The following is a 16,099-nucleotide window of genomic DNA, read 5'->3' as shown; positions in this document are numbered from 1 at the left end:
AAAGATACTTTTTTACCTTCCCTTTTGGGAGTTCTGGATGCTAAAGTTTGCTGGAATGGTTGTGATGCCAGAAAGTAAGAAACAAAGGGGAAATGTCATGGCGGCTACTATAGATTTTTTCAATAGAGGATTGTATATAGTGTGTGGTGAACCTGTTTACAGTATGAAGTGGCTCCTACTTATATATATATTGGCGCATAGACTATTGGTTCGGTGTGTTGTGTCTACGAGAAAGACACTTCCAGTGCACTCATCTGAAAAGAAGTACCACCAACAACCGAGGGTTAAACTTGCGACAGACTAGCATCTCGTTCGGTGGGGTGTCTTGTATCGTTGTGTGTTGAAATACATTGGATACCGGGATATTCTGGGGCCTAATGAGCCTGTAGATCAGGCAGAGAACTTAACTTAGAAAATATATCAATGTAGACATACAGACATGCGCAGTCAAGTGTTTATGTTACGTCTATCGAATGAAAGTAAACATGAATGTGAAAAACCAGAAATACTTAGTTTTTTTATTGGAATGTAGCTGTTTGTGAAATGTTAATTACTGGATTAAGTTCATTGCTGGATTAATGACAGTTGCAAGACCTGATAAAGCTAATTAGATAAATAATTATAAAACTAATCAGCAAGATACAGCTAGTATATTTTAAACTTTTTTGTGAAATGTTTAAAATAACTGATAAAATCAGTCTCTCCAGGCGGTATTTGAACTCAGACGGCAGTATTACAGTATTTCATCTAAAACAAAAACGAAAGTAGCAACACGTCATATTTAACCCTTTATTTAACAAATTTAAATCTTACATTGATAACATTAAATTGGCAATAAGAAAAAAAATATTAATATATTTTCAAATCAATCAACATTTTCTATTTTCCTCTGTTTCAAGCAATAGTGGGGCCCTGAAACTTGTTTAGATTACAAAGTGTTGTATAAGAAGGTACAGATATAGTTTTTTTTACCAGGAAATATATGTAATATTATATATATGACAAAGATATTATTTTAACATGTAAAATATTATCAAACATGACTCTTGGAGGCGCTTTTTCGATTTTTACTTATAAGTTTGTTTCTGTTGCTTTGTCCATTATTTCATTAACAGAACTTGAACCTGGAAACACAATGAGAAAACTATATAAGATATTATATTGCTAAACTTGTCTATATCGTTAAACGTGTCTATAACGGATGGCTTTTAGTTCCTTTGCATTAATTCTGTCGCATATCTTATTCTGGCGTTCATATCTTCTAGAATTCTTTTGCTCTCTATTCCCAATTCAATATTTGCAACGTTGAAATGTCTGTATTTCGGACCTGCAACATTTGCTGCAAATACACGTGAATTGTCGTTGATAATGTTATATGTACATGTTGGATTAGATTTAGATACATTTTAGTTATATCGTTCTGGAAAATGCTTTTAGGTGATACCTTTGTATATTACCCAAAGATTTCGCTACCAAAATATATAAGATGTTTCTTTGTCAGTCGTACTGACTAAGTGTATGAATGTAGTTTGCAGTAACATCAAATTTCCAATGGCTGAGAATTAACATCACACTTTGAAACTCTGAGTTCCTACGAATTTGAACCAAAATACTTTGACTCATACAGATATGAGAATATATAACTAGAAACATATATATGCATAATTATATATATATAATGATAAATCTCAGAGCGAGTTATAAACAGTAGCGGTAACACAACGTGATGCATATATGCCATTTGAATATGGCTAACCCAAAAGGGTGGATGCTACTGTAGTTTGTAGCCCCAGGAAGACACCTCCTCCCGCTGGCTATAGACACACTATCTGTGTCCTATCAGTATTTGTGAAGGGGAGTCATCCTCCCCGTCTTCAACACATGATACACACGTACCCGAGTTTCAAGGTGTTTACCTTTCATCAGCGTGTGATAATCATGGTTGTCGACGAGAAGTCAGATTCCGAGGAGGTGTCTTCCTGGGGCTACAAACTACAGTAGCATCCACCCTTTTGGGTTAGCCATATTCAAATGGCATATATGCATCACGTTGTGTTACCGCTACTGTTTATAACTCGCTCTGAGATTTATCATTGTTTGATTTCACTTTTTCAATATCAGTGTCATATCGACAATGGAAAAAGTATGTATTTGTGAAGGAATCTGACTTCTCGTCGACAACCATGATTGTCACACGCTGATGAAAGGTAAACACCTTGAAACTCGGGTACGTGTGTATCATGTATTGAAGACGGGGAGGATGACTCCCCTTCACAAATACTGACAGGACACAGATAGTGTGTCTATAGCCAGCGGGAGGAGGTGTCTTCCTGGGGCTACAAACTACAGTAGCATCCACCCTTTTGGGTTAGCCATATTCAAATGGCATATATGCATCACGTTATATATATATATATATATGTGTGTGTGTGTGTGTGTGTGTGTGTGTGTATGTATGTATGTATATGTATATATATATATGTGTGTTTGTATATCTATATAATTTTACCCACTTCTTACTCCCCTTTCTTTGTTTCTTTCTTTCTCTCTCTCTCTCTCCTCTCTCTCTCTCTCCCTGTATATTCATCCATACGTACACATAATAATCCGCAATTTCGCTAAAACTCTCCTCATTTGGCTGCACCACCTTGTGATCCATGTGCTAAAAATGTGGTTCTCTTGTAGTTACGTAACCGAGAGTTGACTGTGATCGCTCCAGTTTTCTTTCTGGCTGAGTGCACCAAAGAAGAACAGTGATCAGTGATTAGGTTTGTCTAGTCTGAAGGTGTGACAGGGGCTGAAATCCGTTGCAGGCTCATCACAATACTTGTATAAAACTCTGTCGCGCAGAAGTGTGAATGAGTGGATTGTGAAGTTTAAATATGTGTGAAAAACAGTTTGATATGTTGCCATATTAAATACATCAAAGTGCATTCAAATTTCTTCATTTGTCCACTCACCCGTGTGTATATGTATATATGTATGTATGTATATATGTATGTATGTATGTATGTATGTATGTATGTATGTATGTATGTATCTATCTATCTATCTATCTATCTATCTATCTATATGTCTGTCTGTCCATCTATCTATCTATCTATCTATCTATCTATCTATCTATCTATATCTATCTATCTATTATCTATCTATCTATCTATCTGTCTGTCTGTCTATCTATCTATCTATCTATTATATATATATATATATATATATATATATGTCTATCTGTCTATCTATCTATCTATCTATCTATCTACATGTCTATCTATCTATCTATCTATCTATCTATCTATCTATCTATCTATCTATCTATATATATATGTCTATCTATCTATCTATCTATCTATCTATCTATCTATCTATCTATCTATCTATCTATCTATCTACATGTCTATCTATATATACTTCCGCCTGACCGTCGTACCTTGTCCCGACCCTACCATCACCAAACTAGAACGCATCCTCTTCCGCTTCTTGTGGAAAGGATGCGTCCCGATGGTCAGGCGATCCATTTGCTGTCAACACCCGTTAAAAGGAGGGCTGGGCATGCCGTGGTTGATGATGCGCAGACACGCGCTGAGACTGCGACATCTCCGGCTCTATGTAGACGACGGTGAACAGGTGTGGTCGCCGTTTGTGAGGCACGCAATTCCCGCAACTCATTCCATGACCGAACTACAGTCGTGGATCAAAAAGAGGCCGAAGAAGGCGAATGGCACCGCGAGTGTCGCGTTGCTCTCAAGCAACTCTGCCGTCCTGGGTCGACCTTGAGTGACTTCAACACAACCAAGCATTCTATAGGGGATTAGTGGAGGGGAGGTACGACGACGAGCTCGGGGCAAACCTGGGCGTCGACGAGGATACCTGACCCGCCTGTTTCAAACGACTTTCGGCCCGGGACCTATGGACACTTCCAGAGATCCCTGCCTGGCGGTGCTACCGAGAAGCGCTACCCCTTTCGGGATAAGCTCTATAGGCATGGCTCGAGAAACACGGGGCCGACCTGCCCGAGATGCGGGCAGAGCGACGAAACCGCTCTGCACGCAATCGTGCAGTGTCCAGCAATTTCCCACCTGTGGGCTTATGTCGAACGACTGCTGTCACGTGTGGGACGTGTCGGTTTATCAGCCGAGTCTATCGTTATATCGTCACGCCTCCTTCCTTCAAACGGGAAGGAAGAGCTATTTTTATCATACTTGTGGCTATGGCGAAAGAATGTATCTGGTGGACGCGTCTGAAAGGATTAGACAAACACTTTCCTCTCTGGTCAATCTCTCATCAACTTCTTCAAGTATCACTTGAAGAAAAAGTGAGGTAGAGAGGCAAGTTTTGTCTAGTGAATGTTTTAAAAAAAGATGGGTGAATGTAGCAAGGATGGCACGTATGAATGACGAAGCCACCTTGACTATGATTCTATGAACCGTAAAATTAATACAGAGAGTTGCTTATTTGCAAAAAAAAAAAAGAAATATAACATGTGACTTCATTGACCGAGGTTACCGTGGTCTTTTCCGTAGGCTTTTCTTTCCACGGGTAAACCTCACCTGTCTCCTCTTTACACTTCATATTGACATTTCTGTGATAACGATCCCTATTGATCAATTTTTTTTTTTTATCCTCTCCCCTTTTTTTAACCCCCCCTTTTTTTCCTCTTTCTCTCTTTTACGATCCCTTTTGATCGACCCCCTTTCTATTTTTTAAAAAAATTTTATTTTTTATTTTTATTTTTTATTTTTTATTTTAATTTTTTTTTTTTTTTTAAACCTTCAAAAAAAGCTCTACCTTGTAATTTGTTCTATCTGTGTGCAGCCCTGTGTGGCTAATAAAGAAACATATATATCTATCTATATATCTACGGACGTGCTGTCACTTCGGCTCCGAAGGTAATCGTTTATTTTGACTATTTATAGCCCAATTTTTGTGTATATTTTTGTAAATAAGGTGTGTAAGGCACCCAGCTTTCATTTGAGTGCTTTTCCAAGGGAGGAATTCGCCCCTAGGGGCAGTTTCAACCCTATTTAATTTGTGTAATTTTTTCTCGACCTTTCGAAAATGTCGAGAAATTGTATTGTAGAACGCTGGTCGCGTTCCTTTATCGACCAACATTCTCCTAGTCTGGAAACGCTAGGAGAAGAAAAAAGAACTCATGCACGGAAAGTGCAAACCTAAATGACATGGCAGTGAACGCTGCAACCACTTGCGATAACAGCACTGTCACCACCACCACTAACAACAACAACAACAACAAGACTACTACTGCTACCACCACCGCCTCCACCACCACCACCACCGCCACCTCATCCACTACCTTAACTACCAACAACAACAACAATAACAATGACAACAAGAATAATAACATTTGCGCCACCATTTCGACATCTGCTGCCACGGCTGTCTCTTCTGTCACTGACACCACCGCCAACAACAAAAACAACAATAACAACAACAACAATCCCGTTCAGACCTTGTCTCCTCCAACAACAAGAACTGAAGGAAATAAACAAAAGACTGTGACCGCCAAACAAATTGACAAAAGCTGCTTGAATACAGGGATAAACTATGCAAGTAATTTTCCACCCCTTCCTACTTGCACAATCAAACCAAATACACCGATTTTACCAAATGCAGCCAACAACAACATCACCACCAGCAACAACAATAACAAAACAACAACAAATTTCGCCGAGGCGATAAAAGAAAAAGGACAAAAGTATATTTTACTGCACAACAAATAAAAGACACGAACATTTTAATAACGGAAGTAGATGGTATAGTAAAAATAAACATACCACAAGAAATATTAGAAGATGAAAAAAAAAGAACAATTATATATAAAATAATTAATAAGAAAACAAAAAGTCCAGAGAAGGCTAACACAAGCAAAATAGAAAAATGCTTGAAACCCATCTGGAACTACAAAGAGTATGTGACCTGGTGGAACAAGTTCGCACACATACAAGTGGTCTTCCACACTGAAGAGTTAGCAAGACGTTTCTCAACGCTAACTCTTCATTCAGATGAACTTCAACTAACACCAAGCTCTCGTGGACAGAAAGTGACTAAGATCACTTTAAACAATGTCCCAAAAATAGCTAACAATCTATGGCTAGTAAAGGCCTTATGTGTGAAAATGGAAAATTTCACAATTTTACAAACTACGGTCACGGAGCACAAAAACTGGGTGGGAAAAAAAGTAGAATTTCTACTACATACAAACCAAGAGGACATAAATAAAATACCCACCCAGATATGTGTATCAGAAGACCACAAGTTGTATGTGGTCGTCGATGGCAGAAGACCACGTTGCTACATATGCAACACCTAAAAAAAGATTGCAAATCTGCCGCAAGAAAACAACAGCAACAACAACAGCAGCCGGAAAAAACAAATAAACCAGGTTTACTACCCACACCACGTTTTGCACGAACAGGACTAATCACAGAAAATCAACAAAAAACAAACCTCACCAACCAAACAACCACACCAACTGCACCAAGAACAGAAGCAACACCACCAACAACAACAACCAAGAATAAACCAACTCCCAAACCAAGGACATCTGCCAAAAAGACACTCATCGAAAATGAAGAAACAATTACTACTCCAAATCCCCACAAATTTGACACCCCAAACAACACAACAATACTCAACACAAAATACCCACACCTCACCTCCAAAACCGCATACACCACAACCTAATGCTCACCAACCAACACCAACAACAAAATCAACACAGTCTACAATAGACCCCAATATTTTCCCTCTTCCAGGCTCTGATTCTTCTGATTTGTCATTAGACGAAGAAGACACAGAAGATTGGCAAATAGCCACAGGGGGGAGAAGAAAAAGGGGAAAACAAGAAAAGAAAAGATAACAAACAAAGCAGGAAGATTCACCACTCCCGAAACAAAAACATCCACAGAAAACAAACACATCAACATAAACACACCATCATCAAACCCCCAACAATGTTGACAGCCATAAACACAAACAACCACGACCTAATGGAACACATTAGGTCAAACACCAATATAACTGAAAACGACATAAAAACAAGTAACCACCCACGCACAACACCACCACAACACATTAAAATAATACACGTAACACAGAACACATACAGCACCCTGAAATCTCTTTACCCTGATGCAGTAGGGAGATTTCAAAAGTATTCATCAAAGAAACTATACAAAAACCTCATAGAAGAAGACTGTGAGGTGAAAAACAAAGGACTTTCGAACAACAAGTAACCTTTTCTCTCTCTCTTTCCCTTTTTGCACTTTCTTTTCGTGTGTAAAACACAATTTTTTATCGGAACATGCTCAGAAGAGGCAGTATAAATGTACGTGGCTTGGGGTCGCCTTGGAAACAAGGCTACCTGTTAAATGACATCAAGTCACTAAATCTGAATATCATAGCCATCAGTGAGACCAGACTCCACAGCTTGCGGGCACTCCAGCACAGTTTCGGTACACATTTCAACATTTATTTTTCTCCGTGTCTACCGAGAATGGGCGGAGGTGGCACCGCGGTGCTTCTCCGGAAGAGTCTGGATCTCAAAGTAAGAGCAATTTTCCTAGACCCAGAGGGTAGGCTGGTCGTTTTGGATGTCGATGGCAGCAATGAGTGTGCTTTTCGACTGATAGCAGTTTATGCTCCGTCCTTAACAGGCCGACCAGATTTCTTTCGACGTCTAGAGTCTTCCATGGGAACGTCTCGTCCTTTACTTTTAGTGGGGGATTGGAATGCCACCCTGGACACGCATCTAGACTACGTGGGCATAGATAGCAATAGAAGGGGATGCAAATGCCTCAAAGACCTGCTCAGACGTTTCCAACTGTCTGACAGGTACCGACTGGGCCACCCGAATGTGCCAATGTGGACATGGAGTAACCGCATCGGGTCATCCAGATCATACTTAGATTGAGTATTCTGTAGGACAATAGATAAAAATAGTGTAGGTTGTCCACAATTTCATATAGTCAGTTACACAGATCACAAGTTTGTGACTTGTACACTTGACTTAGATAAGACACATAGGCAGGGTCCTGGTTACTGGAAACTGTCTTTTACAGCACGACAGGTTTACAGGGACCGGATCAGCACATTAGTTAAGAGAGCTTTGACGGGTACCATCATCAACAACAGATGGTGGTATGCCCTAAAAAAAGCAATTAAAGCAGAATCAGTCAGATACAGTAAAGCCCTTGCATTAGACCGAAATAGAATAGAGGGAGAATTAGTTAAGGTTTTAGAAGAGGCACTTAGAACTGGCATCGCGTTCAACGTGCTGGCGGCGAGATTGGCCCTCGACCAACACCTCAACGCCAAACACGAGGGATGCGTTGTCAGAGCTAGGATGCGTGCTCTGAGGAACGAAGGAGTTGGAGCCGGCCAAGAGGCCCGAGTGGTGGAGACGCAACGAAGCAACAGAGCCACCATCAAGTCTCTTATAGATGAACAGGGGCACGAATTGCTCGAGCCTAAAAGGATGTGTGGAGCTTTTCAACAACACTTCACCCAACTGTTTGGGACAAGTGGTGGGTCAGAAGGCAGAGTGGACTTTAGTGCCTACCTGCATGCCTTGCCACGACTCTCATCAAGAGAGGTGGAGTCTTGTGAAAGGCCTATCACAGCTGCGGACGTACAGGATGCGATGGTAGGCTGTGCGAGAGACAAGTCACCAGGCTTGGATGGTCTGCCCTACGAACTTTATTTTCATATGCCAGACTTGTTTGGAGGCGTCTTGGCAGCTGTCTACTGCGACTGGCAGCAAAACGGGAGTATTCCTGCTTTTGTAAAGCGAGGAGCAGTGGCACTGATTAAGAAAGACCCAAACAAGGGGGACGTCATAGATAATTTCAGGTCCATCACTCTGCTCAACGCAGATTTGAAAATTTTGGCCAAGGTGTTAGCCGAGAGGTTGGCGCTTGTCATCAAGAAACTAATCGACAAGGCGCAAACATGCGCCGTGCCGGGTAGAAGTATTCATGACAACCTCCATCTGATGCGCTACATCATAGACAGGGTAATTAAGAATCCTGGCATGGGTGGGGCGCTGATAAATTTGGATCAATCAAAAGCTTTCGATAGGGTAGACCATCACTACTTGGAGGCTGTCCTTAAAGCGGCTGGTTTCGGTCCAGTTTTCCGCGGTTGGATCGCTGCCTTATACAGCGGCATCCGCTCAGTGGTTCGCGTAAATGGTCATCTATCCAGACCTTTTAACATCATGCGTTCGGTTCGTCAGGGATGCCCCCTCTCATCGCTGTTGTATGTATTGACTCTTGAGCCACTACTGCGGAAACTGGCGACGCTGAGGGGCATCCCACGAGAGCTGGGATGCGGGAGGAGCGTGTCTGCATACGCGGATGACGTCACCGTCATAGTGTCGAGCTACGAGCACATCGAGCTGGTCGGCGAGACATTAAAAGAATACGAAGCGGTAACGGGAGCAAAAATTAACCGGGAAAAGTCAGTGGGCTTGCGGCTCGGCACCTGGAGAAGCAGGCCCATGCCGTCCAACAGCGTCTCCATCGTGGGACGCTGGACGGACGGACCGGTTAAATTGCTCGGGGTCTGGTTCGGTCCGGACCTCCAAATGGAGAAGAACTGGGGCGAGATAACGACTAGGGTGGCTACTCTCACCCAGAAATAGGCTGAGAGAAAGCTATCCCTAAAAGGTCGGGCGGAGGTGGCGAATGCGTACATCGCATCCGTCATCGAGTATCGTCTGACCGTCGTGCCTTGTCCCGACCCTACCATCACCAAACTGGAACGTATACTCTTCCGCTTCTTGTGGAAGGGAAACGTTCCGATGGTTAGGCGATCCATTTGCTGTCAACACCCGCTAAATGGAGGGCTGGGCATGCCGTGGTTGATGATGCGCAGACATGCGCTGAGACTGCGACATCTCCGGCGCTTCATAGACAACGGTGAACAGGTGTGGTCGCCTTTTGTGCGGCGCGCTTTCCCGCAGCTCGTCTCCTTGGACGAACTACAGTCATGGATCAAGCAGAGACCGAGGCTAGGCGAATGGCACCGCGAGTGTCGCGTTGCTCTCAAGCAACTCTGCCGTCCGGGATCGAACTTGTGCGACTCCATCACAACAAAGGCATTCTATAGAGGATTAGTGGAGGGGAGGTGCGACGATGAACTCGGGCAGAGTCTGGGCGTCGACGAGGAACACCTGACCCGCCTGTTCAGGACAACTTTCGGGCCGGGACCTATGAACAATCACCAAAGATCCCTGGCCTGGCAGTGCTATCGAGAAGCATTACCTGTTCGGGATAAGCTCTACAGACACGGTTCCAGACACACTGGACCGACTTACCCGAGATGCGGTCAGAGCGACGAAACCGTTCTGCACGCACTCGTGCAATGTCCAACCATTTCAGACCTGTGGGCTTATGCCGAACGGCTGCTGTCACGTGTGGGACGAATCCGCCTATCGGCCGGGTCTATCGTGAGAATTGCTCCGCCCCCTTCCCTCAACCGGGAAGGCAAGGCAGTTTTCATCGTACTGGTGGCCATGGTGAAAGAATGCGTGTGGTGGACCCGAGCGAAAGGATTAGAGACAAACACTTACCTCTCTGGCCAATCGCTCATCAACTTTTTCAAGTACCACTTGAAAAGGAAGGTGAGAATGCAGTGGGAAGTTTTGTCTCGCGAAAGATTCAAAAAAGATGGTGCGTGCGAGTGACGAAACCATTTTGAGCATGATCCTGTAGATCGTAAAAAAGAAAGAAAGAGAGCATTTTGATCTCATGTGGTTATTTCCTCCCTGACTGAGGTTCCCGTGGTCTTTTCTGTAGGCTTTTCTTCCCACGGATGAACCCAATCTTGTTTTATCAATGTTTTTATCATTATTTCTGTGATACACGATTTCTTTTCTTTTTTTTCCTCCTCTCGATCCCTTTTGGTCGCAATCTTACATTTATTTTCTTTTTTTTCCACCCTCGAAAAGAAAAGCTCTGCATTTGTATTTGTCCCCTCTGTATTCAGCCCTGTGTGGCTAATAAAAGAAAGAAAGAAAGAAAGTTATATATCTATCTATCTATCTATCTATCTATCTATCTATCTATCTATCTATCTATCTATCTATCTATCTATCTATCTATCTATCTGTTTGTCTGTCTATCTATCTCTGTCTCTATCTACCTATTATGAATGAATGAAGAAAAAAAGACAATCGCACTTACTTCTGCCGTCGGTAATTTTCCACTGATTCATTCTCTTACTTTCATTTACAAACCCCCTGAAGACATCTCTGGTATCTTTCTTGTATATACAATAGAATATGAAGATAAACATTCCTTGAAGTGTATTGAATATAGTAAAAAGATACACAAACACTTTTGCTGCTTCGCTAACAGCGAAGAAGGCAAAGACCCATGTGAGTCCAAACAAAAACAGCAAACCAACCAGGCCCAAAACACGTACTTTACTTCTTTTCTGCTGAGATCTCTTATTACTTTGCATCATTATAAGGTGCCAGATAACGAGAGAAGGCATGATAATGTTGAAGATGAGACTGATCGCAACAGGAACCAGGAAAGCAGCATAGAAATGTGGTGCGGATAACCAACAGCTACAAAGAAAATAGAAAGGCAATGAAAGGTATTCAGTGGACACTGATGAACAAGTAGGAGGACTTGGACTACGTAGATGATCTCGCACTACTGTCACATCGCCTGCAAGACATGCAAGATAAGGTAGACCACCTGACAGAAACTTCACGGTGAGTGGGCTTGAGGATCAGCCGGGAAAAGACAAAAGTGCAGCGTATCAACAACAAGCAGGAAGAACCAATCACAATCGAGGGGGAACCTGTGGAGGATGTTAGTGAGTTTGTCTATCTTGGCAGCAAGATCAGCAAATCAGGTGGATCAGACGAGGACATCACGGCAAGAAGGCTTGGCAAGCCTTCGCTATTCTTCGGCCGGTATGGAAGTCCACTACCATCTCAACTCGAACTAAACTCTGCTTATTTAGTTAAAACGTAAAATACGTGCTTTTGTATGGCTCTGAAACAGGGAGAGCCACCTGCGGCAACTACAAGAAGATCCAGACCTTCATCCACAAATGTCTCCGGCAGATCCTTCATCTGAGTGTCAAACATCAACCTGTGGGAATGGGCCAACCAGGAGCCCATACATGTTCAGATTAGACAAAGGAAATGGATATGGATCGGACACACACTGCGGAAAGAACTCTCAAATGTGACACGACAAGCACTTGACTGGAACCCGCAGGGGAAACATGAAGCGAGGATGCCCGAAGCTGACATGGAAGCGGAGCATTTTGGACGAGCTCAGGACCACCGGCCTGACATGGGAAGCAGCCAAGAAACGCCAATGACCGCAAAAAGTGGAAAACAACTGTTGAGGCCCTATGCTCCAGATGGGGCAAAAAGGATTAAGAAGTACATTTGAGGAACGTATTTAGCAATGAAGACCGTCATATTAGATTCGCCTGGCAGGTAATGGCACTAGTGCGCCAACTAATTCCATATCAATGCGTTAGTCCTTAGGCTGGCGGAAGCTCTTCACAATTTGTCCTATAAAATCAATGATTACTGTTTTCCTCGTCATATTGTAGTCAATTTATTCATTTAACTTTCGTTGAGTCGCGTTAATGTTTCTTCATAATTCTTGAATGGTTAGACTCAAGCAGAGCCAGTGGTATGCATCCGGACAGTGGGAATACGGCAAATATCTATTGTGATGGCAGTGGACACTTTCCTTGCCTGTCGCGTCTTTGAAAAACTTCTACCTCATGTAGGTCAGTGTTGATAAATATTCAACTTCTCGCCTTTGACTCTGTCCTTCACATTAGCCATGATAAAAGGAAGGGTTCGTGGTTTCTTTAACGAAGCAACTGTTGGAGGGAATACTGCTTGTTTCAAGAACAAATCTAATGTTAGCATAAATAGAAAAATAATAATTAGTTATTAATGCAATTTGTCCTGTATTCTAAAGGTGAAGAATATTCGATGTTTTGTTCGTATTTTTGTTTGTTGCTTTCATCGGTAAATATTTGTTCTTATTAAATTGAGGGGAAACGCAAATGAGATCATTGATATTCATGAGTCTCAGAACAAAAGCATTAACAATGATATTGAAGTAGGTTTACTACCAGCAACCAAAGTCCTGGCTTGATGCTAGTTGACCTACTATTCTACAATACTAAAGGAGTTATAGCGGTTATTAAGCTACCTTCAGCTTTGTCTTAGCTTATATTATTATAGTATATTCTCTATTTAGTTTTGTTACAGTAATGTAATGCTATTTATTGTTTTCTATTGGGAAATAAATTATTTTATTTGGCTTTTTTGAGTAAGGGTGAATATAATGACTGAACGTCACTTATAACCTAAGTGTTATCATTATACACAAATCCGAACTACAGTATATAACGCCATAGAGAAATATAGTTATGAAACGCTATGAATATTAACGACATGTATGTATAATATTTTCTTCGTGTTCATTTAACCGCTATAAGAAAATATAATTTAATGATTACAGAAATGCATATTTATTTATACTCAGTTGAAAAAAACGTGAAGAGAAACATTTTCTTAATTAGTTTTTTTATATAAATATAGCATTCGCGCCGTATTTCAAAATAGCTAAAATGGCTACTTGCTACAGAGTAAATAAATCTAGCAATACTATTAGTTGTGAAGAGCAGAGAAAATGAGGTGAACGAAAAAGAGGAATACTTACACCTCTGCGGTTTTGATGTAATTGTCTGTGGAGTTAATTGCCAGGGTAATTATAACGATGACTGCTGGAAGACCTGATAACGATTTTTACAGAAATGAATATAAATCTCTAGATATTAATTAATATTTACAATCATTATTATATGACATTTGAATGGATTTTGTTGACGATGTTTTCGTTCAAAAAAAATGTCGAGTTCAAGACAAATCAATATTTCATTTCGTATCACACACTCGTCACTTCTTGCCATTTAATTCTTTTGATTCTTGGATTCTTTCAAAAATATGTTTCAATGGGAAACAAAAAGTGATAAAATCTTAAATGTTCTGGACAAGGGTTGAAGATTAAATGGCATGAGGGACAACAAAAATCCACTGTCACCTACTTCTTCACATATTGCTTCGTATGACCGGTTAAAGTGCAAAATAGATGACTCTGAGGTTTCGTATAGAGACGAGATCAGACGGTAGGCATTCTTGCATTGAAATTCAAATAACTTTAGACTACCCAACAGGCTAGAACAGGGAGGAGTGCTTTAGTTGTCCATAGTTTACATTTTATCACGGTTGTATAAATATTACATTTCATTCATCCACGTTGTATCCACGTGTTTACATCTCGTATCAACTACTTCCAATCTATTCAGTCTCAATCTATTCAGTCTCAAATCATGAATATCTAACCCATTACCTTTCTAATAAGAATCAAATCATTCATTTGTCTTTATTCGTGACTTAACTACCACGTTGATCAATAAAAAAATTAATCTTTTTTCCACAAGTAGTTTCGTCTAAATATAATATTAGGCCCACAGCCTTCAGGCTTATCTAAATTCTTCGTCAAGTCAAGATGAGCGATATAATATAACTCTCAACAAATTATACAAGCAAAGAGACCGAGTGAGGCAGATATTTGGCAACTTCGAATCTACTGCGTAATCTTTTTACTTCATCGGAAGGAAAATATTAGCTGAGAATGTTTAGCATTCGATATGAGTCCACCAGAACTCCCAGTCCATGTTTCCATGGGTTCATGTGGATTGTAGCTTAGAATCTCACTCTACTTTCAACGCACGATATATAGTCATCCACCATAACCTGGACATTTACACAATGATACTACAAAATTCAAACTATCAGAAAAAGACTAAGTTTCTATCCTTTCTTCGACGTGTTAGAAATAGTAGCTAAACTTTTTTAGATCCCATTCTTTAGTCTTGCTAAATGGAAGAATAAGTTGAATAATATAATGTTTGATGTATTGACAAGATAATCATTGACAGAACATTGTCAATTATAGATCTACTAAATCAATTGTGAAGTAGCTTCGAACTACCACAGTAGGGTAGGGATGTTTTCACTCAAAGTTCATCGCTCCTGAGTTTTACTGTGAGACAGACCTGTAATCTAAACCGATGCTATTTAAAGCAACGGGATTATCATTTCTAGCTTCAAAAGTGCTTCTAAATATTGTAAGATTGACAATACTGTAGAGGATTCAGTACAGAGAGCAATATCCTAGATGTGATTGTGAATGCTCCCTGTAAAGTTATATCAAAATAATACGAAGAAATAGAGGGAACCCCTTTGGATGATATCTACTTAAAGGAACATGGTTAATAGTGTTTAATATCCAGACTTGAATTCCAGTCTCGGTTAGCTTTTCCTTTCGACACTTTTGGCCAATGAAATGAATAAGTCCGAGAAATATACTGGTTTCGAATCATTGGACTGGACCTTATCCGATCGAGTAATTTCAAATACAATATTTAAATAAGTTTGTGTGTGTGTGTGTGTGTGTGTGTGTGTGTGTGTGTGTGTGTGTGTGTGTGTGTGTGTGTGTGTGTGTGTGTGTGTGTGTGTAACAGAGAGAGAGAGAGAGAGAATGAGAAAGAGAGCAAGATAGAAGGAGAGAGAAAGAACATGTGTGTAAGATATAAAGTTTGAGACAGAAAACCAGAAAGTCTTTATACATACCCCAGGCAAAAATGGAACTCTTCATAAAAGACGTCTGACATGTTTTGAATACAATGACCACACTTAGATAGACATGGAAAGCTTCAACAGTCATCCACATGACAGATGTCAGAAGGAAGTAATGTAAGAGGGCAGCCACTGCCTACAATAATAATAATAATAATAATAATAATAATAATAATAATAATGAATAAATGAATAAATGGCAAACAGTCCTACACCTCCAAACAAAAGAGGGACTCATGAAAACCAAAGACATCCCCATTAGAAGAGGAATATTCCAGGGAGACACGCTCTCTCCACTCCTTTTCTGCTTGGCACTGTCACCTCTATCTGATATGCTAAATAGAACTGGATGCGGATATAAATGTTACGGCAAAACGATCAGCC

At 40.7% G+C, this 16,099-nt stretch overlaps 1 protein-coding gene across 1 annotated transcript; it reads right to left on the bottom strand.

Annotated features, from left to right (window-relative positions):
- Positions 1–988: 988 nt before the first annotated feature.
- LOC115218935 (adhesion G-protein coupled receptor G2-like) lies at positions 989–15,851 on the bottom strand. Its single transcript, XM_029788957.2, has 4 exons — positions 15,710–15,851; positions 13,734–13,806; positions 11,205–11,593; positions 989–1,124 (listed from the first exon to the last, which is right to left on the bottom strand). The coding sequence occupies exons 1-4, from the start codon at positions 15,807–15,809 to the stop codon at positions 1,072–1,074; spliced, it is 615 nt and encodes a 204-aa protein (XP_029644817.2). The 5' UTR covers positions 15,810–15,851; the 3' UTR covers positions 989–1,071.
- Between the last annotated feature and the right edge of the window lie 248 nt (positions 15,852–16,099).

This window comes from Octopus sinensis, linkage group LG14, assembly GCF_006345805.1.
Source record: "Octopus sinensis linkage group LG14, ASM634580v1, whole genome shotgun sequence".
NCBI lineage: Eukaryota > Metazoa > Mollusca > Cephalopoda > Octopoda > Octopodidae > Octopus > Octopus sinensis.
Note: the sequence above shows the minus strand (reverse complement) of the source record. Positions and strands in the feature narration are given on the sequence as shown.

Bases quoted from the DNA above. Each gene is read 5' to 3' on its own strand.
- LOC115218935 (XM_029788957.2), bottom strand. From the start codon at position 15,809: ATGTGGATGACTGTTGAAGCTTTCCATGTCTATCTAAGTGTGGTCATT. The intron at 11,594-13,733 runs GTAAGTATTCCT...TTTTCTTTGTAG, and splicing joins TACATCAAAACCGCAGAGGT to CTGTTGGTTATCCGCACCAC. The intron at 1,125-11,204 runs GTAAGTGCGATT...TTGTGTTTCCAG, and splicing joins GAAAATTACCGACGGCAGAA to GTTCAAGTTCTGTTAATGAA.